Source organism: Mytilus californianus, unplaced genomic scaffold (assembly GCF_021869535.1).
Source record: "Mytilus californianus isolate M0D057914Y unplaced genomic scaffold, xbMytCali1.0.p SCAF_4, whole genome shotgun sequence".
Classification (NCBI taxonomy): Eukaryota; Metazoa; Mollusca; class Bivalvia; order Mytilida; family Mytilidae; genus Mytilus; species Mytilus californianus.
Window position 1 is genome coordinate 36,019,420 of NW_026262690.1, and position 23,369 is coordinate 36,042,788.

The 23,369-nt window shown below is 33.6% G+C and overlaps 1 protein-coding gene and 1 long non-coding RNA gene across 2 annotated transcripts in view; both read right to left on the bottom strand.

Moving 5' to 3' along the window:
* Positions 1–1,209: 1,209 nt before the first annotated feature.
* On the bottom strand, positions 1,210–4,470 carry LOC127698249 (uncharacterized). Its single transcript, XR_007980768.1, has 3 exons — positions 4,312–4,470; positions 2,773–2,841; positions 1,210–1,619 (listed from the first exon to the last, which is right to left on the bottom strand). It is a non-coding gene; the product is annotated as an uncharacterized LOC127698249 (long non-coding RNA).
* A 12,288-nt stretch (positions 4,471–16,758) lies between these two features.
* LOC127698226 (aldehyde dehydrogenase, mitochondrial-like) overlaps positions 16,759–23,369 on the bottom strand; it is a 33,677-nt gene continuing 27,066 nt past the window's right edge. Inside the window, exons 10-14 of the mRNA XM_052201583.1 lie at positions 22,632–22,796; positions 21,400–21,557; positions 19,408–19,482; positions 18,260–18,299; positions 16,759–17,736 (exon numbers count right to left, since the gene is read on the bottom strand). Coding sequence (XP_052057543.1) covers positions 17,704–17,736; positions 18,260–18,299; positions 19,408–19,482; positions 21,400–21,557; positions 22,632–22,796 — 471 coding nt within the window. The 3' untranslated portion in view covers positions 16,759–17,703. The remainder of the gene's footprint in view (positions 17,737–18,259; positions 18,300–19,407; positions 19,483–21,399; positions 21,558–22,631; positions 22,797–23,369) is intronic.

The window sequence follows — 23,369 nt, forward strand, 5'->3', positions numbered from 1 at the left end:
GCACGAGGCGTTGTAAAGCTCACTGGTAACAATATCGTGCGCAATGTCGACGATTAATTCTAATTTGTCCTTTTGTCACTTTTAAATTCTACATATCGAGATCTTACCCATTTCTACAGGATTTCCGGAAATCGCAATATAACCTAAAAATATGCATTTTCATGGCACCTAGCGTGCATTTTAAGCAATTTCATTTCACCAATTTTAATTGATTGACTCTCTGATAGTAAAAATTCTAGATTTTTATTTTATTCAATACTCAAGATGCAGCCCAACGAGTTCAAATTGACTACAAGATTTTATAAAATTCGATTTAAATAATTGAGCACTTTTAATAAAAAAATAGTATATTTTACATTGTAATGTTATAATATTCAGTTTATTCCTGTCAATGTCAACTCACTTCAGTAGAACCACGATTCCAATCTGTAAAACCCTTTACTTTTGGACGACGGCATACTATTAAGGTAAACTAAAACTAATCAAAAGTCAGTGCTTCTGTACTGTGACATGATTTTTAACGTACTTTTCTAAACAAGAACAATACCGGGTCTGGACCTGCGTCGCTGAATGCATGCAATTGATTTAAGTGATATATATACAGGAGCATACATTATTATTCCCAGACCAAATATTGAAATCATTCACTTAAATAGGAGCCAAGAAAACTTTGACGAAAATTTTGCTTGTACAATGAGTGTTGTAAAATTTCAAACTATCAGCAAACAGGAAGCAGTTGCACGGCAGATGTAAAAATTATTTACTCGCTACAATTCAACTTTATCAACCTGCAGACCAAATATTAAATTATTCCCTTTCATAGAAGTCATGAAAACTTTGGCGAAAATTCTTTCGGACGGACGGACGGACGGAGTCGAGCGGTTATTCGACCTGCTTCCGCCTTTGGCGACTCAGGTAAATAAATTCCCCGTTAATAAATTTAGAAATTATAAAGAAACTATGGTTCAAACTCTCTACGGCAAAATTTGCTTTTGATGAATTTGGCTATAATTTAGGCCCTTTTTGGTCACAAAGCTTCTAACGCTTCTACTAATTTTTACATCCCTGAATTTCAAATTTTGGGGTTTGAGCGTTACTCATGACGGTATATCAAGAAAAGCGCTCCACACGCACGAAATTATTCATAGTGTTTTTTTTTCTTTTTTATAAACACAAATACTAGTCTAATATTACACTCGCAAAAAAACAAAAATTACTTGTGTATTTTATTTACTACAATAAATAACCTCCAAAGTATGTGTGTAGATTTGCATGAACTTCACGTGAATCATGTCTGTGTTGTATATACACACGATCACCTTTCACTAACTCCATGATCCAGATATTAGTACTAGATTCCCAGGTACCCTTGCTTGTTGATCCGTTAGCAAATTAAGTATCGTTCCTCATTACTTGATAATATACATCTGAGTTCATAACACCCGAAATCACACAACTAATTTGGTAGATACCTTTCTCCGATGCTGTAAAAACTCCTGTATTTGGGTTATACCCGTTTCCAATGTTTGTTCTAACATCGTCAAACTTGTATATCATTGATCCAGAATATTTTGTATGACTTTTCAGGAAGGCAAAAAATACTGGTCTCACTTTTGGAACTTTAAAAACAGAAACTAGCCCAGTAAGCATGTTTAAATACAATAATTAAATCTAAATGCAAATAATTGTTCATAAAATGATAGTTTGGTTAATGGAAATCTTCGTGTGTACCCCTTGTTATTGGAACCTCTAAGGAGTATTCATTTTTTCTTTTCTTAATTACTTTTTAGTGTGGTCGATATTCTACATAATTATGCAATGTAGCTTATTTATACATGTAAGGAATACATGAACTTCCTTTATCATTTTTCGATGTTTTTAGTCAATCAAAAAATTATTAAAAATCCAGGACTACCATCATGTGTTCCACTGCAACGAATCTTTATTTCAAATAGCGATTTATACATATGTTTTCAAACCTTTAGCGAGCTGGGTACCACAATGTTCGTGACACCTTAAATTTCTTATACTTACATAAAATTTTACACTGACGGTGTGCATTTTTAATATATTACACTTCGATGAATAATATGGTTGTTATATAATACCACAATTCTTGTGATGATGACCTGACATGACGAAGAATTTAGTAATCTGACTACTTTCAGGTTTATTCACCAAAATAACTAGCAGGGACAGACTTAAATAAATCCAGTTGATCATAAGACAATGTGTTAAATAGGATATAGAACATATCTGTTTCTGTTAAAGGACAACGTACGCAAATTTCATTTATATGCCCAGCAATCCGAATTACCCACTGAAAACTGCTTGATCAGGACCCTCTATAAATGAAAATTGTATTTTTTCTTTTTTCACTTTCATTAGAAAGAAAGGAACATAAACAAAATCATTCGTCTTGTTTCTGGTGACCTTACAGTAAGTTTTATTACAGTGTTAAGCAATTCGTGGTGCAAATGATTTAAACTTCGCGGATATTGATTGAGCTCAAATTTAGAACACAAACAAAAAAAGGGAACGTAAGCACTGATTTATAAATCTATAGAACGGCTTTTGTATGTAGCATTAAAATACACTCTAAAGAATGAACATAGCCTGAAAAACATCACAGGAATGTTTCTTTCTGAACGTCTGGTAAATTCCTGCTTTACAGATTGCCTTACATGACCATAGCTTAATATTATAACAAACCGGACTAGGCTCATTCAGATTTAAAATTCGAGATGGTTTAAACGAAATATCTAAATGTACCTTGGATTTTGTGGTCTTTTATATTAATTAACATCTCAAGCAGATCTTCAGTTATACATGTTGTCTTTCCTGAAATATTTACAATATGACTTGACTTAAAAAAAAAATAATGTCGAAGATTGAATTTGTTTAAAAAAACAAACACATTTTGAATTTGTATAGATACACAGTCATATCGGGTCTAATTGAGAACATAAACTTTTAGACAAGTGTCTTGAGTAACCCAACCTATCTGCATGTCTAAGAATGGGGGTACTAAATCCATTTGGCTACATGGAATGTTAAAATAAGTTGTACCAGTCGTTCTGATTCATGACTTTTACTACAAGACATATGCCGGAAAAAATGTCATGCGCAATTCAGTCAAAGAACATCATAACTATAATCTTGCATCAGTGTTTTGATGGCTTTTTAAGGCTGGACAGTAAAGATTTTCCGTCTAACGTGTTTGGTTTTGATTTTGCCGCAAAAGGGAAGAACTAAATTGGAACTGAAAATGATATCTCAATACAAGGAGAGCTTTTTTGAGTTATCGGTCGTTCGATCCGTTATTTTCATTTACAATGTGTATGTGCGTAGCAAGGACTTTAACAGTCATTTGTTGATTGACTCCTCCAAAATTCCAAGAAAATAGTCGATTTTTTAAAAATATAACTACGACGTTTAAAATATTTATCATAGTGAATCATAAATATTTAATATCTGATTTACCTATAAAGCAGTTTAAAGTAAATGTACATTGTAAGTATTTGCGTCATTTCCTTCAAGTTTTGTTCATTGTTTCACTTTGGCAAAGGTTTTTAAAGTTATTTCTAAAGATGTATTAAAAAGTAAAATAACAAAAATACCGAAATCAAAGGAAAATTCAAATCGAAAAGTCCCTTATCAAATGGCAAAATCAAAAGTTCAAACTCAAAAGTCCTTTGGATAACATTTTATGTAGAGAAATGTTGTAAAAATTAACAATGTTTATCAGTTATAAATGTGCCAGCCGAATTACATTTAAAATTGCGCTTGTATTTACGGATCTCCGGACGGTTTCCAAAGCTCTACCTGAGCTTTTTTTGCAATTGTCTAGTAAATATCGACTTTAAATAAAGCTTTCAATAAAATTGAGAATGGAAATGGGGAATGTGTCAAAGAGACAACAACCCGACTAAAGAGCAGACAACAGCCGAAGGCCACCAATGGGTCTTCAATGCAGCGAGAAACTCCCGCACCCGGAGGCGTCCTTCAGCTGGTCCCTAAACAAATATGTATACTAGTTCAGTGATAATGGACGTCATACTAAACTCAAAATTATACACAAGAAATTAAAATTAAAAATGATACAAGACTAACAAAGGCCAGAGGCTCCTGACTTGGGACAGGCGCAAAAATGCGGCGGGGTTAAACATGTTTTTTGAGATATAAGGTCTTGATACTTGTTTGTAACTTAAAATCTTATAAATAATATTAGTAGTACTGTTGTATTATGTAAAGTAATGTAGATGATTAAGTCAAACATATATCAAAATTTAAGTAAAATTAATTACTAACCTTTGGCGGCTTCACATTGTGTCTCCGCCATTGTATTGTTTCCACAAATAAGGAGCAAGACCAGCGCTACAATGGTGCAAAACATTTTAACGTATAGTCACGTAGGCTGGTGTTCGTGTAGCTTCTGTAAAGTTTCGCTACGTTTCCTAGCTCTGGTTCTAGTTGTATGTTTCAAGCAAAACAATTTTAAATAGAAATTTGATACATTTAATAACCATATAACACGCTATCCTAAATTTCAGGTTTTCCTAGAATCAGATGCTGAATCCGATATTTTTGCGCACTTTGGTATAAAAATATTTCGATTAAGGGGATTATATGAATGAAATGAATGTGGGGTAAATGCGAATAGACAGCAACCTTACAAAACAACGCCATTATACTAGTAGTATAGTGCTTTTTACATCGCGATGACCTTGAGGTCATTCCGATGTATTGCTATCGCCTAGATTTCCATTATGTAAATTAGTTTTGGGTTTCTAACCGATCTATAAACATGATAAATATGCGCACATAAATGAGTGCAAAATAACATTCCCTATCGTTTGATATAAATACATCTCTTCAATGAATACTGATAAAAATATTTTTGTTTACAACATAAATTAATAATATGAAAATGTTTTGTAGTTAGATATATATATATATATATATAAGTAAAAAAATCATTGATAATATCAATGCACACGTACCGAAAAATTGTGTTTAAGCATGCGGAAGAATATCTCAAAGAACGTTTTGCGACAATACCGGCAAGGACCGGTAACTCTGAAATTGTTTTTGTGGGAAAATATGAATGCCTACTCGTATCCAATTTTAGAAAAATCGAATTTTTACAGAAAAGTGTCCACCATGCACTTGCATTGCACTATTATTAGAATAGTAGAATAGAATGATATACAAATGGATGCAAATCATATATATATGTAACTGTTATTTTAATATAATATATAACAACAAATCAGTGTATACTGACTACAATATAATAGTTATTACGGTGAAGTTGAATTTCCTGTCATTTATTCATCATTCACGCACGAACTTGTCTCAGAAAAAAATATATCTTTGTACATTAACCTCAGTTTCAGGTAAAGAGATATGTTGTTTTTTTCTGAGACAAGTGCTTTTGACCATCCTCAAGAACTTGTGGTCATCCGATGTTCAGTACTTCAGTACTTTGATTCTCGCCTGCCAATCACCTCCTACAAGCTGTAGTCTAGATCCTGATTACCAAATACGTTCAATTTTGGTCATAGATATTTGATCGTTATTGGCGAAGATATCTATCTTTTAACATTTTGGTACAAAATGATTAAAAATAAACAAATGAAGAACTATATATATATATATGTATGGGTACGTTGTTGTATAATCCCCACAGGCTATATTACAACGGTGAAGGAGAACGTAATTAGTCCCAATTGCGGCTATACTGTGTGTTTTAAAGCATTTGGTTGACTTTGCTGTAACTATGCTGTTTCTGTTTCTGTCGGGTAATAACCTCCTTCAACAAATTGAAGATTCTGCTATATAAGATTTTTTTGTTTTCTGACAAGTTCCGTTTGCAGGAGAAGACCTCATGTAAGTTACCTTTGTGCTTTGGTCCAATGGAAATAACTATATAAAAATAAGAAGATGTGGTATGATTGCAAATGAGACTACTCTCCACAAGAAACCAACTGACACAGAAATCAACAACTATAGGTCACCGTACGGCCTTCAACAATGAGCAAAGCCCACACCGCATAGTCATCTACAAAAGGCCCAAAATGACAAATGTAAAACAATTCAATCGAGAAAACTAACGGCCTAATTTCTGTACAACATAATGAATAAAAGACAATTATGTTACACAGCAACAAACGACAACTACTAAATTACAGGCTCCTGACTTTGGACAGGCACATAAAGAATGTGGCGGGATTAAACTCGTTTGAAGGCGCCAACCCTCCCCTAACCTGGGACAGTGGTGTAACAGTACAACATAAGAACAAACTATAAAATCAGTTGAAAAAGGCTTAACTCATAAGATGGATATAAATAGAAATACATCTAACAAAAACACAGAGTGACTTGGTATGCTTTAGAATGTATATTTCTCCCTTGACGCACTGGTGGTGTATGTCGCTCTCTTTAAACATTGCTACCATATTATTCTCTATTTTATAGAACTTCATTTGTAGGTGATATACCATTTCTGTGATATAAGCAATTGTTTTGTACTTATTTGTCACGTATCTGGCAGCTCTTCTTTGTATCTGTTCTATTTTGTAGATAGATTCTTTTGTGGCTGGGTCCTTAACCGTTGAGGCATATTGAGGTATATTCTAGCTGTGATCTTACTAGTCCAATGTAAGTTTAGCTCTTTTACTTTTGTTGATGAAATTCTGATGTTTCTCCGCAAAAATCCGAGTATTTTATTTGCTTTGTCCGTTATCTGCTATATGTGTTGATCCCATTTCAGGTTGTTTTGAACTGTGAGACCTAAGTATTTGGCCGCTGTACTTCTTCCAAATTGTAACCATGGAGATGACATGATGTTTTAATTGGTGTATTCTTGTTTGTTACACTCAAGATGTTGCATTTGTCAGGGTGAAGTTTCATGCACCATCTTGCTAGTTTGCTTAGGTCTTCTTGTAATATTTTTCAACAGTTTTTTGATGATATTGTCTGGTAGGCGATGGTGTCATCTGCAAACAGTTAAGTCTTCTTGCAAGTCATTGATGTAATATAGAAGGACTGAGCCCTGTGGTACTCCTGAATCTACAGGGACTGATGCTGAATTGCATCCTTCTAATACGAGTTTGTGTTCTTCCACTCAGCCAATTCTTCATTCACGTATTTGTGTTGCCTCTAATTCCGTAAGCTTGTAACTTGTTCACCAATAAGCTATGGTTTACCCTACCAAAGGCCTTGGTAAAGTCCATTATCGGTACATCTGTTTGTTGTCCCATGTTCATGTTGTTAGATAAGATCATCAATGAATTCTATGAGTTGAGTTTCATAAGGACTGCCTTTCCTGAAGCCATGTTATAACTTGTAAAGAATGTTGTGTTTTCACCATGGGTCATAATTGATGATATTATATGATCCATGACTTTACAGCATATTGACGTCAAGGAGATGGGCCTTTAGTTTGCTCCATTATACTTTTGACCATTCTTGAAGATCGGAGATACATTTGCTGAACGCCAGTCGTTTGGAACAACTCCAGTTTCTAAGGATTTTTCGAACAGTAACCGTAGAAGAGGTGCTGTCGCACTGTGTAATATTTTGAGGATTCTTGGTGATATTCCATCCGGCCCCGGTGATTTGTTTGGGTTCAGGTTTTGTTAGCAGTTGGTCTATGCCTTCTGTAGTTATGGTTATGTTTTTTCATAGTTGGCATCGTATTGCATTCGCTTAGAGGATATTAATTGATCACGTGTGAATATACTTCTTTCAGAGAATGCAGACTTAAATTATGCATTAAGGATGTTTGCCTTGTCAGCTGGTTCAGTGAGCATTTTGCCTTCCTTCATAAGTGATGTTATACCAATTATTTCTTTTCTTTTACCCCCCAAGGGTGACTGGGGAATAGAAGTATGGTCACCATTGGTCTTCCTCCGACCGGCAGTAAAACCCGTGCTAAAGTGGGGCGTCCGTTTGGCTGTGCGGGATGTACAAATTTGCAGCCACGTCCGGTCAGAATGGGGACGTTAAATCCGATGCCTCGTGTAAAGAGAGTGCCACGCTCTTTGCACGTTAAGAACCCTTGTAACAACTCTTTGAGGGGTCCGTAGGTGACCTGTTGGAAGGCTAAATTTCTGTCCCTATCCAATATACCCTCATTTCCCGTGGCAGTCTAAATTTCTCCGACCTTAACCCCTTAATCTATTACAGAACCTACCTATTGTATTTATTGTGAACTTGTTCTCGTCCTGAATATGCATGAAATATTTGCCACTGGACGTTAACCAACAAACAATCAATCAATCTTTTCTTTTATGTTTGACTAAAGTCCAGAATTTCTTTGATCCCTTAAACGTATTTTCATCGTTTTGAGGAGTAATGATATATTCAATGTCGTGACAGTATGCATTTCGTTGTTTTCTTTGCACCCCTTTCTTTAAGGTTTTATATTCTGCCTTTACTTTAGGATCCTGGGTTTTCTTCATTCTTTTGTAGAGTCGTTGTTGCCTTTTAGTGAGCTTTCAGTTTAGTTTTTACTTTTATTCATGGTTGTTTTTTTTTCTTGTTTCGTGTGGTATATGACCTTTTATTCCTTTGTGTAGAGCAGTCTTTATTCTTACACAGATATCGTTTGCATTTTAGATTTTAGATCTATATATTTGACTCATCTGTTTATAGAGTGCTGTAAGGTCGTCTTTGAAACCTTCCCAGTTTGCTCTCTTATATTGTGGTATGAGTCTTTCTTGTTCCTTAAATTTGATTGTATTCATGTCAAACTCTGAAAAAACGATATCTGGATCTGATATTCCCAGGAGGACATCTACGGGTTCTGAGTACAAGTCAAATCGGCACCTTTAGAAAAAGTCAAATCGGCATCTGGTCAAATCGGCACCTCAATTCGGCATTCACTTGGTCAATTCGGCATCCAATAATATATATTTGATATAATATAGAAGATAAATGTCACGTGATATATGTCAGTGTTGATTTTGTGACAGCTCTGAAAAACAGTTTGATTTTGTGTTTGCAAGGATTACTTTATCTCGATTGAAGTGTGGTTATCAAAACCCAAAGTTTATAATTGACATTTTGCGACATTTTCCGTGATTAGAAGTGAAATTTCAGGACGATATGGCTCGTTTTCTTCAATATCCTTTGTCTGACGGGAATGGCGCCAATCAGCTGGTCAACGATCAAATGTTTTATAGTCAGACAGCGACTGTAAGTAATGATTATATTCAACAACCATTTAGAAAAAAAAAACAATTATCATGGAGCATGTCGAGACACCAACCACAACAACAAAGACTCGGAAAAGGTCATCGAAACTTCACAGCCAGGGCTGACAGAAACAAACGCCACCTTGAAGCATTCATAGCTAGGAAATCCAAGCCATCGATCAATGAGATAGGAAATTCTGCTCACAAAGAAGACCTAGAAAATGCCCCCAACGCCGATAAAAACAACAACACCGGTGAGCTGGTAGAGACTACCACTCAATCCCCAGATGAATCAATCGCAATGAACAACCGGCAGAAACTTTCCTCGAAGACCCTGTACGAAACCTAAAATCCCGCCTGCTAAACAGGTGCCGAGGGTCGACCTAAGACCACTGAAGAATTGGAAAAAACAACGACACCACGAAAACGTAGATCCAGGGTAGATAAAGTAACTTTAGACATACCTCAAAAGACCTACATGTATATTTTTGGGGTAAAAAAGGAAGAGATTTCCATTCTAGTCTATTCAGATCAAATGACTCCTTATAAACTAGTAGAGAAGAAAAAAAGACCCACTCTTCACTACAGTGAAATATTGAGGAGTCGCGAACATTGGCTAGATGTAAGAGACAAAAGGAACTTCTTGTTTACGGAAGAAAGGAAAAAAGACATAGAAGAAGTAGCAAAGAAATTTGGATTTAAGTTGATAGAATAAAGGCGATAATAAGCCCAAACCCCCAGTAATTACCTCTTGTTATCTTTGTGTTAACGGGGCGAGATAGGCCCACCCCTTTTCTTGTCCCGAAAAAAAAAACAACAAAAATTAAGTGTACCAAAGTAGTAAGACCAAGACAGGAGGCGATTCAGTGTGAAAGATGTTCAGGCTGACGGCACAGAACCTGTAACACGGGTAAGTACTGTTATTGTTCCTGAATGAAGACTTTCTCAAAATTCCGTGTTATTTTATTTATTAAATTTTAAAAAATGAAGGAACTTTAACATATTGCTTTATTAAAAATATGCAGGACACTTTTTTCTTTTAAAATGCGGACAATTTTGAAAGGCGTTTATTATATGTTATACATTTCAAATATTCAACAAAGTTGATACTTTAAGAAAGTTTAATCAACCATAAACCAATGAGCATGCAAAATATTCAACTTTAAATAAAACAGACATAATGAATAGTTCTTATACTTACATTTTCCATGCATTTAAACACCAGCTTGGTTGTACTCACATTGACACGTTCTTGGTAATCAAACTCGCATGCAAAATAATCAGCAATTAAGGTGGTATTTCAGGAAAGTTTAAACAGCATTAAACCAACAATCATGCAAAATGCTCAACTGGTTAAAACATGGATAACAAATATCCAATACCTCGTATTCACATTAAGTTGAACAAAAAAAAACATACAGAAAGCCCACAAAATATTAATAAGTCAATATTTATGGACAATACCTTCTTTATTGTAATCTTTTTGCTTAGAATAATTAAAAAAATATATATTCAACATATTTAACATGGGTGCCGAAATGACTACGTTGGGTGCCGATTTGACTAGAATTCGACATCTACCCTCTGAACTAGACTTGGTGCATTTGTATGGCTATAAAACCAGGTTTACTTCATTTTATACATAAGGAAACGCCTGTACCAAGTCCAAAATATGACAGTTGTTTCCATTCGTTTGATGTGTTTTAGCTTTTGATTTTGCCATTTGATAAGGGACTTTCCGTATTGAATTTTCTTTTGAGTTTGGTATTTTTGTTATTTTACTTTTTGTTAGAACGAGATTTAGCGTATTTTCTATAAAAGATTGATGTAGGAGCGCATATTGAGTTCCCTCTTTATAGTGTTGCTCTTCCAGTCCCAAACTGGGAAATTCATATCTCCACTAATAATGATGTTCGAATTTGGGATGTTACTTACTATTGAAATTGATGATTCAAAACATCTCAAACTTTCTTCATCAGATACCTGTCTTCTGTAGTACGCACATATGTAAATATTTTTTTTAAATTTTTGTGAGGAACTGTATCAAAAGCTTTTGAGAAGTGCATTTTAGCCAAGTCTACTAGTATTTTTTATTCTTTGTCGAATGACTGAAGCATGTGGTCGAATGCTACACACGCTTTTTGACATGTCAAGTATTGGCAAGTATGGTGAATGTTAGTAGTAGCTGAGTTTCGCAAGAATATCTTGATCTAAAACAGTGAATTAGGGTGGTCAGAACTGTATTTTTCTCTAGGTGTATCAGCATGTGTTTACATACGCTCCAATAGTTTGCCTGGTACAGATGTTAGCGATAAAGGCCTGTATTTTTCTGTCAAATATTTATAGCATTTCTTGTATTTGCTAAATACATTTGCTTTTCCTCTTCATGTATAATTCCCAAGTGTTGATAGAATGTTGTTAGTGATGGTGCCAGGTCTTCATCACATTATCTGCGTACTCTATTTGTGTATGTTGTCTGGACCTGAGGCTGCGGCAGGGTCGACTTTCCCAAGTAATACTGCAAATTCTTTTTCAAATAATCTGAAAAATGGGATTTTGACTACTGTCTTCGTTGTTGGTATGGCGTCATTTGTCTTTTGCAAATACAGATCGAAATTGATGTGCAAGTATTTTATCCTTTTCTTTGCTGTCTGTTATCAGTTGGCCTGTTCTTTTGAGAGGCAATACTCCAATATTGTCCTACTTCTTGGACTATATGTACTTCCAGAAGGGTTCTGAGTTGTTCTTTTTCAATCATTCAATTATTGTTGAATTGATGTATTCCCATTCAGTTTTCGAATTTGTTTTTTACATTCTTTCTTTAATGTTCTGTAGTTTATCGATATTTGTGTCTTTCCTCTTGGTTATTGACAAGTACTTTTTTGAAGGTGGTATGAAGGTTCTAGATATAATCGTTTTGGTTGTACTTCTCATTGATTGTTGTTAGTTTGTGAGATCTGCTTTGATTTTGGTGCAGTTTTCTTTAAAATAGATGTATCTTTTCATCGAATTTGTCTTTCGGTGGAAAGGTTTCATATCTATGTCTACTATTATTGCTGCATGATTCGATATTCCTGGCAAGTTTGTGGAAGACTACAATGATGGATTTGTTATAAATGGTAGGTCCAATAGCTTTTTCTCTCTTGTATGTTCTTTGTGAATTTGCGCTAGCATTGAATGAATTAATATTTCAATTATGCTGTTTTGTATAGTCTATCCTGGTCTGCTGTCACAACAAATAAGTACATACGGAAGCCATACACATTATCAGAGACATATATCATGTATCATATTGGCATTGTGTTCTTAATATAGCAAAGGAAGAACTATGTGATGAAATAAACACATTTAGTCCCATCAGAATACCAACCAAATGAAGGTAAAATTTCTATCCAAAAACAAACATATATATCATCACACAAAAAAAAACTAATGGCAACTATCATTTCTCTGATTAATTGCTAAATTTTACAAAAAAAAAAGGTAACAGCAAAAAAAATAGTTGTCACAACTATTCAAGTATTTCATATCTGTTGGAAGAACACTAGTCTGCAGAATTGAACTATTTGTTGTTGAACATTTTCTGGATCTAGATATGAATAGAAAAGTGTATGGTTTCTCGCATAATTTAATAAGCAAATGCATAGCTTGACAAAGGACTTTACATAAGTTTTAAAGTCACCATCACAAATTAGTTGATCAATACAATGTGTCTCAACTAATGTGAGGCATATTTTTACAGTCGTATATTACAGAAAAATTGTCTGATCTATAAATTTAATTTCCTTTTGTCCTATTCCCTAACATGACGTTTTGACTGAGTCTGGATTCTCATGGTTGGTGATGCTTGCTAAGCAGGAGACAATTACTGAAGCTAATTTTAATGTTCATGTGATTCCCTCAGTTTTTACCACTTGATTTGTATATTCAAAATGGATTTTAGAGATATGAACATTGGTAAACTATTGTTGCTTCTTATTTATATACATTACATTTTTGAAAAACACTTTTGTGTATATTTTATCACCATATATTATATTATATGATAAAAACTTATACAACTAGCTTTATTTAATTTATACATAATCAACACAAGAGTGCACACGCTGAAATGTCTCGCCTTCTTTACTAATCATTGATATTATGTTGATAGTCCTAAATATAAAGCTTTATTACAACTGTCACATAAACTTAACATTAACCAAGTAAACTAAACATTGACCAATGAACCATGAAAATGAGGTCAAGGTCAGATGAACCATGCTAGGCAGGCATGTACAGCTAACAATTCTTCCATACAACAAATATAGTTGACCTATTGCTTATAGTTTAAGAAAAACAGACGAAAACACAAAAACTTAACACTGAGCAATGAACCTTGAAAATAAGGTCAAGGTCAAATAAAACCTGCGTGACTGACATATAGATCATAAAATATTTCCATACACCAAATATAGTTGAACTATTGCATATAGTATTAGAAAAAAAGACCAAAACTCAAAAACTTAACTTTGACCACTGAACCATGAAAATGAGGTCAAGGTAAGATGACACCTGCCAGCTAGACATGTACACCTTACAATCATTCCATACACCAAATATAGCTGACCTATTGCATGCAGTATTAGAAAGAAAGACCAAAACTCAAAAACTTAACTTTGACCACTGAACCATGAAAATGAGGTCAAGGTCAGATGACACCTGCCAGCTAGACATGTACACCTTACAATCATTCCATACACCAAATATAGTAGACCTATTGCATACAGTATAAGAAAAACAGACCAAAACTCAAAAACTTAACTATGACCACTGAACCATGAAAATGAGGTCAAGGTCAGATGACACCTGCCAGCTAGACATGTACACCTTACAATCATTCCATACACCAAATATAGCTGACCTATTGCATGCAGTATTAGAAAGAAAGACCAAAACTCAAAAACTTAACTTTGACCACTGAACCATGAAAATGAGGTCAAGGTCAGATGACACCTGCCAGCTAGACATGTACACCTTACAATCATTCCATACACCAAATATAGTAGACCTATTGCATACAGTATAAGAAAAACAGACCAAAACACAAAAACTTAACTATAACCACTGAACCATGAAAATGAGGTCAAGGTCAGATGACACCTGCCAGCTAGACATGTACACCTTACAATCATTCCATACACCAAATATAGCTGACCTATTGCATGCAGTATTAGAAAGAAAGACCAAAACTCAAAAACTTAACTTTGACCACTGAACCATGAAAATGAGGTCAAGGTCAGATGACACCTGCCAGCTAGACATGTACACCTTACAATCATTCCATACACCAAATATAGTAGACCTATTGCATACAGTATAAGAAAAACAGACCAAAACACAAAAACTTAACTATAACCACTGAACCATGAAAATGAGGTCAAGGTCAGATGACACCTGCCAGCTAGACATGTACACCTTACAATCATTCCATACACCAAATATAGCTGACCTATTGCATGCAGTATTAGAAAGAAAGACCAAAACTCAAAAACTTAACTTTGACCACTGAACCATGAAAATGAGGTCAAGGTCAGATGACACCTGCCAGCTAGACATGTACACCTTACAATCATTCCATACACCAAATATAGTAGACCTATTGCATACAGTATAAGAAAAACAGACCAAAACACAAAAACTTAACTATAACCACTGAACCATGAAAATGAGGTCAAGGTCAGATGACACCTGCCAGCTAGACATGTACACCTTACAATCATTCCATACACCAAATATAGCTGACCTATTGCATGCAGTATTAGAAAGAAAGACCAAAACTCAAAAACTTAACTTTGACCACTGAACCATGAAAATGAGGTCAAGGTCAGATGACACCTGCCAGCTAGACATGTACACCTTACAATCATTCCATACACCAAATATAGTAGACCTATTGCATACAGTATAAGAAAAACAGACCAAAACACAAAAACTTAACTATAACCACTGAACCATGAAAATGAGGTCAAGGTCAGATGACACCTGCCAGTTGGACATGTACACCTTACAGTCCTTCCATACACCGAATATACTAGACATATTGCTTATAGTATCTGAGATATGGACTTGACCACCAAAACTTAACCTTGTTCACTGATCCATGAAATGAGGTCGAGGTCAAGTGAAAACTGTCTGACGGGCATGAGGACCTTGCAAGGTACGCACATACCAAATATAGTTATCCTATTACTTATAATAAGAGAGAATTTAACATTACAAAAAATCTGAACTTTTTTTTCAAGTAGTCACTGAACCATGAAAATGAGGTCAAGGACATTGGACATGTGACTGACGGAAACTTCGTAACATGAGGCATCCATATACAAAGTATGAAGCATCCAGGTCTTCCATCTTCTAAAATATAAAGCTTTTAAGAAGTTAGCTAACGCCGCCGCCGCCGCCGCCGTAGCCGCCGCCGCCGCCGGATCGCTATCCCTATGTCGAGCTTTCTGCGACAAAAGTCGCAGGCTCGACAAAAATAATAAAAACAGCAAAAATTTCAGCTCTATACAGGTATAAGTATATAAACATACTATTTCTGATATCTGACAGAACAATGCCTTTTATTATACCTTACATTATATAGTAATTATTTGATTGGCTAATACGGAATCACATGTCATAGTTTAATTTCGATTTTTTTCCATAAATTGGCAGGAGTGGTGAATAACCCCAACAAATTGAATCCTCCATCGAACAACCCTATTATATCCCGGTGAATAACCCCGACAAATTGAAGCCTCCATCGAACAACACTATTATTCTCCGGTGAATAACCCTTGTCATACATCAATGATCACGAGTTAACTCCCTTTAAAGCAAAAACAAATATGGCAACGGCAAGGTTTATAGAAGCCCATCAAGTGACAAAGAAACAAGATCAAACAAGGCATGGAAATTCATCTAGTGCCGATGATATCTCTTGTAAACGGCCCTTTTCAGGGCCATCTACATTTAACAGAAAGAGTCTACCTTTGTTGTTCATACGAGAAATATTAATAAACACAAAATAGTTTTCTAACGTGGTGTTTTGACAATCTGTTACAATATTTTACTTTTAATTGTTTAATTTAATATTTTAGTTAGATTTTGTTGGCCTGTAGAGATGATTTTTACAAATTACAGGCCCGTAAGTAATTTTACAAGCCTGGGCTGTTGGTCCTGTGGTTAAGCATGAAGACTGATTGTTTGTTCGGTATAATAAAATAGTTATGGTCCATTGAGTCGGTGAAATAACCCTTACTAGGGTTGACAATTTTGGATATTCACCTCCTCTGCAGGCCATAATTGTATAGTGTGATATCTGGAGAAATTAGATATAGGTATACTTCATGATTTTATAATTCACAGAGCCTAATCATTCCTTTTCCTTTGAAAAGTTTTTTTTTCTTTTTGGAAAAGTGTAAAACAAAAAGTGTTAAGCTACAAGAGTTATAAAACTTAAGATAAAATGTTCTTTCATGAAAAACTTTTGCTTTTATTTTTCTTTCAAAATGTACCAACAATTGTCAAATTGATTCAATTTTGTTTAATTTCAACACAAATTTAATGCAGTCAAAACTTAAAAGCAACATAAATATTATGATACACAATAAAACAAATAAAAAAAACATATTTGACATTGTCATTCAATTTATAAAAATATATTTTTTTCTAGTAATTCTGCTTACCAGTATTTCCTGTTTATATGTTTTGTGCAATAGATAACATTGTATGAAGGTTTTGGGGAATTGGATTTCTTGGAAATCATAACAATAAATATTGTCAATTTAATTACAACACAAGCTCTATGGAGCTTTAGAAACAGGCAAGGTCTGACAAATCATATACTTTAGAAATAATAAACAAATACAAACTAATTTTACTAAAAATGCCCAAGATTTTAGGATTTTCATCAATTGCATGCAACACTGTCACCAATAAATTGTTTGAAAAATAAAATGCAGCGAAATTATATACATAAAAGGTCCATAATCACTTTTAAAACTGGCAACACATGGAAGATGAATACTAAATATAAAACAATCTTCGTTTTGTCAATTTTTTAAAACTTTTAAGCAATACTTCAGTTTCTTGTTCCAATAACCTGAATTAAAAATATTCAAAGTTAATAGTGAACATTGTGGTTATATTATGGATACTATCATAATTGTCCAACAAAATAAAGTACAAATTTGGTAATGAGTAATTTATGAGATCTGATAAGATTTTATTATGCTGTTGAAAAATGTACCAATGTTCATCAGTTTGAAGAAATCAATTCTAGATATGATTGAATGAAATCATAAAATAAATTTGAATAATGAACTACACTATAATATCAACATTAGTTGAATGCAATTAAATTGTTTGTGCAATGCATGAACAAAATACTGTTCAAACATACAATGTACAATCCTTTTAACAAAAAAGTTAAACTTGAGTAGGAATATAATGTTTTTTTTCAAACTGCTGGTTTTTATGAGTTCTTTTCTGGAATCATAATGGTTACCTAAAATATATAAAAATGCAAATAAGAATTATTCTTAACCTTTGAATTTCAAATATTGATACTTCATAATTCAAGTTATGATATATAAATAAATCAGTGCTTAATTAAATTTACTTTTTAGAAATCATAGATGGCAGATTTTGCAGCAAATTAAAAAAATATTCTATAACATATCTGACATGGAAATGTCAACCCCCTCCCCATCTGAAAAAAAAAATTTCTTTAGAAGTTATGCCATCACATAAAAAATAATTGTAACATCCTTAATTTAAAAGCAGCATTTAAAACTTGTTTTTTTGTAAAATTAAAAGTATGCTTCAAGTTTAAAGTGTGCAAGAAACAAAGCTTTTAAACATTTTTGCCTTTAAAAACATTACAAATAGGAACTTTTATATAATTTATCAAAATTCCTTTTAAAGAATCATTGCTTGAGGACATTTCTTCCATTTTTTCCCTGACATATGAATAATGAATAATGATTGCATTCTAAGTCTAATTAGATCCCATCTGTAGCTATACTTACCGTCTTTACTTCTGTGTATTCTTTTAAAGCATATTCACCTCTAAAATACAAAAAATATCTTTGTATTAGTTTACAATTCCTTAAACTCCCCTTAATTATTTCACCTCTTATATTCTCTTATTATCATTCATATCTTAAAATATTTTTTAGGTACAGACTAATAAGTTCTTTAAATACCAACTTTTATCAGAATATTTTACATAAAATATGTTAAATACAATCCCTATTTATTATCTATTCCATGTATTCATCATTCTAAAGGACAAGGTACGATAAGGCCCGTTTTTGGTCCCCCTATTTTCTCATTTTTCAAAATTTGTTTTGGAAAGCTACTTATCACGTTAAAATATTTCCTTAGGTTTGAAGTTTGTTTGAATGAACTTCACAACCATTAATTTCAGAAAATGGGTGAGGTGAGGGGTGTAATAGGGCATCAAAAACGCCAAAAGAAGGAAAAATTACGATATTTGGCCATTGTTTCTTAAAGTTTAATAGTGTGCGCCTACGTGACCCGGAGAAAATTATGGCGATTTAGACAGCAAAAACAGTTCTCATGACATTGGAATAAAAAAATTCCTGGGTCACGTTGGCGCAGGCACTTAAAAACTAAAAATTAGTTGTACTGAACACCTTCAAAGTGAATAATAATTACAATATTTGAATAATAACAGAAAGTATACCCCCTCACCTCACCCAGTTGCAAAAATTAGTGGTTTTGAAGTATATCCAAACAAACTTCAAACATCAGGGAATGTTTTAACATAAAAAGTAGCTTTCCAAAACAGAATTTGAAAAATGAGAAAATAGGGGGGCCAAAAACGGGCCTTATCGTACCTTGTCCTTTGTGTGCTCATTATTCTCTGTATATATTCTTCATCCATTCATTGTGATTTTGCATTGCAAGGTGCATTCATCCTACTTGTTATGCTAATTGCTCGTCCTGCATGCATAGACCATTGTCAGCATAAATTCAAGTTCAGTGCCTGTCTTGAAAATGTTGTCAGTCTTGATTTACAACATTTTTATCTGCCAATAAATGCTTTGATCATGATATTAACTTGTTTTTGTTCATAAGATTTTACCTTTGAACTCACTACATGTCACATGGTCATCAACAGATGTAATACATTGTATTATTGAATACTTACAACTCTCTGCCCTGTCCAGACTGTTTAAATCCTCCAAATGGTGCTTGTGGTACGACCTGGTCATAACAATTTACCCTACAAAAGGAATGTTTAAAATCATACAAAATAATCAGATGTGGCTAAAAACTGCAAATTCAAAAGCTGTCGTTGGCATTATAATAAATATTTGCATATGCTTCAGACATTTTTATCTTGAGTCCCAATCATATATGGGTTTTAAAGAATATATATGGTATCATAAATTGTGAAATTAAACTACCTTAAATGCCCCTAACAGAATTTTCAACATACCAGTACACAGATATAGAAGAAAAATTAATAGATTACACTGAAGACTCTAGTAAATCAAATCATAAGGTTTTTATTTTATTTCTAAGGATGAATTTCATAACTGAAGTTAGCAAACTTTTCCAATCTCAAAACATAATCATCATCTTTTATACTTCTCAACAGTTTGCATATTTGAATTATTGAGAAAAAGATTGTTTGTTACAGATGTGTTAAGTTTAAAAGTTAATATTCAGGAAAATTCTGAGTTTCTTTCAGTAAAATTGGAAGGTTTGTCTAGGAGATTTCACATCAACCTTTCAAAACAATCACCAGAATTTTAAATAAAGCAGTAGTTTTATAACATAACAGCTTTCCATTCAGTTTTATATATTCCTTGTATAAACCAAAGCTTAAAAATTATATTCTACTACTGACTACGTTGAGAAAATATCTACAGTATTTTAAATTCTGCATTTCACAGGAAGTAACTTATGACAATTGTTTAATACCGGACACTTTTGAACTTAGCAGTAAGTTGTCAAATGTATTTTGGTTAATACGTAAAAAGTAAAAATTATTATGTCAAAATGATATGGTCATCTATTAAAAAACAAAAGCTTGATGAGAAAAAAAAATAAAAATGGCATACTTCATAAAGAAAAACATCTTCATACCAGGGCTTCCAAAATTATTTTTAGCCAGCCAGACATTTTATATATTATCCCGATTTAGACTAAATAAACAAAAGGCAATTATGGTAATCAGTTGTCGAGTTGGCCATCCCAATGATTGACATTAAAAAAAAGATATTAAACTTTCTTTGATTCAAATTCGAAGTTCTGACGTAAACTGTTAAATTGGCAGTGCATCATTCGAAGTGTGTAACATCAGTGTACTTATAACTGCCTTAGACTCTTTATTTGTGCAAAATAACGTTGTCAAAAACTTTACTTTCGTTTTTAAATCTAATACCGGATGTTATCTTGACAATGGTAGAACATGGACCAGAGACGGATATGTAAATTCCGTGTACGTTTGCAAAGCATAAATCAGTGTAAGTAGCTCTTTCTAGGTTATTTCTTCAAGAAAATATTCGAAATAAATGTGAGATACAGGTATCAATGACAATTTAAGCAGAAATTAGGATGCATATTTAAATTTCACACCTGCGCACACGTGTACTAGTTCAAACGTGGTTATGACGATTTTTCATTTTCACCTTTTTAATTATTTCATCAAATCATATTTGTAAACGTATTTCTGATAATTCAAATCTTTTTGACTAAATTAATTAGATGCAAACCGCTGAAATGTAAGAAAATAACTTTGAATAGACCGATCAATGTCCGGTTCAAAATAGTTTACCTGTCACCTGAACAGGTAAATTTCAGCTGTTCGACAACTAATTAGCCTTGATTAAAATGAGAAGGTATTAAAGTAGGGGTTGTTTTGATAGTACTTAATGATCATGTCACTTTTATGACCGGAAATGTGTGGCTGATAAAGGCAAAAGGTTGGGTCAAAAAGATCGTGAATTATGTTAAAATGACCGTCTCTTAAGAAAGCCTTGAAAACTAAAAAGTGGATGACCGTTTCATGCTTTGCCCAGCCGGTTTTTTACCGGACATTATACAAATGTCTGGAATATATAACTGTTTTGGAAGCCTTGCTTCATACACATTTTTTTACAGAAAACACTTTATATTCAAACCATGAACCTACCATACACTGCCAGCTTCAAGACCTTGAGCAGCCATCAGAGCTGTGTTGATATCTTTTGTAATAACACCAGCAGCAAGTCCATAGGTTGTGTTGTTAGCTCTCTCTAATACTTCATCCATTGTGCTAAATTTAATAAGCGTCTGAACAGGACCAAATATCTACAAAACAGAAGATACATGTTAAAGGAATTTCATCTCTTCTTTGTATATAAAAACAATACTTTAACACCAATGTTGTCATTGTATCTTTTAAAACAGTGTGCCTCGATTCCTGGACCAAGCATGAAAAACAAGTGAAACTGCTAGCTACTGCTCACTGATGATACCCCAAGCCCAAATACTTGACAGTTAACAGGAAGTTGTTGAGTGATGAATCTGAAAATGCATCACATAGTATAGGTGACTTACATAAACACTGAAACCAAATTTCAGAAATCCTTGTAATGTAGTTTCTGAGAAAAATGTGACGAAAATTTTCAACTTGGATGTGTTGTGTAAAATGATGTAAGTGTTTGGTAAACAGGAAGTTGTTGAGTGATCAATCTGAAAACGCATCACACGGTATAGCTGACTTATATAAACTGTGAAACCAAATTTCAGAAATCCTTGTATTGTAGTTCCTAAGAAAGATGTGACGAAAAATATTCATGGGACGGATGGACGGACGGACTGACAGACTGATGGATGGATGGATGGATGGATGGACAGACAGTGGTAAAACAGTATACCCCCACTTTTTTAAAGCGGGGGTATAAAAAGAGGTCATTCATTTTAAACTGAGAATGTAATTTTTTTTTAAAAAGCTGACAAAAAACACACTTTGTTTATCTGTATAGTTTCACAAGTTTGTAACTAACCCCTTGTTTTTGGTGGGGTTTCTGTTGCTCAGTCTTTAGTTGTCTCTGTTGTGTTTTGTTTATCTTTTGTCTTTTGGGTTTTTTTTCCATGGCATTGTCAGTTTGTCTTCTACTTATGAGTTTCAATATCCCTTTGGTATCTTCCTTCTCCCTTTTAAGGTTACCAGATAACAAAAAAAGATATTAAGCATTTCTGTGGCCAAAAATTGGGAGTACATTCAATACCTTTACATGTATAAAACATGGCTTTCTATAACTTATTTGATAGGGTTTATATTAAAGGGATGGACTGTGAATATTCTGTTGTAGCGATAGGATGGATTTCAAATATTTTAACATCCCTGCAGTTGTTGCACACATTATACTATTATCTTACCTCTTCTTTAGCAATTTTCATCTCATCTGTGACATTAGAAAATACAGTCGGCTGGACAAAATATCCTTTATCTCCCTGTCTGGAACCTCCAAACTCTAATTTGGCTCCTTCTGTCTTTCCACTTTCTATGTAACTCAGGATCCTGTTCATCTGTGTTTCATCCACCTATTCATAGTAATAAAAGTAAACCCATATTTATTGTAAAGTAATTTAATATATTTTTTAGAATGTTACTATAAAAAGTAAGCATATGTTATTCTTTTAGTGTACACAAAAGATAAAACGACTGGTTATTTCATGTGAAAACTGCAGGTGAAGAAATAATTTCTATTGTATAACATTAACTTAAAAGGCATACATACAATACTATACAAGATAAAACTTTCAATACAATCAATGCCATAAAAGTAAATAAACAGCTGTGCCAAGAGCAGAAATTGAGAATAAAATGGAAAATTAAATAGAAGTTAGAATAAAATGCTCCGCAGGGCGCAGCTTGATACGACCGCAGAGGTTGAACCCTGAACAGTTGGGGCAAGTATGGACACAACATTCAAGCTTGATACAGCTTTGCATTTGGATTGTGATTAAATATTTGACACAGCATAGGTTTCTGACACAGAATGAATGTGTTCTAAGAACTTAAAAATTTTAAATTAGACATTCACCTATTATGGTCCAATATCTAAAATCTAAATACATGGTTAGATTCAGCATATCAAAGAACCCCAAGAATTC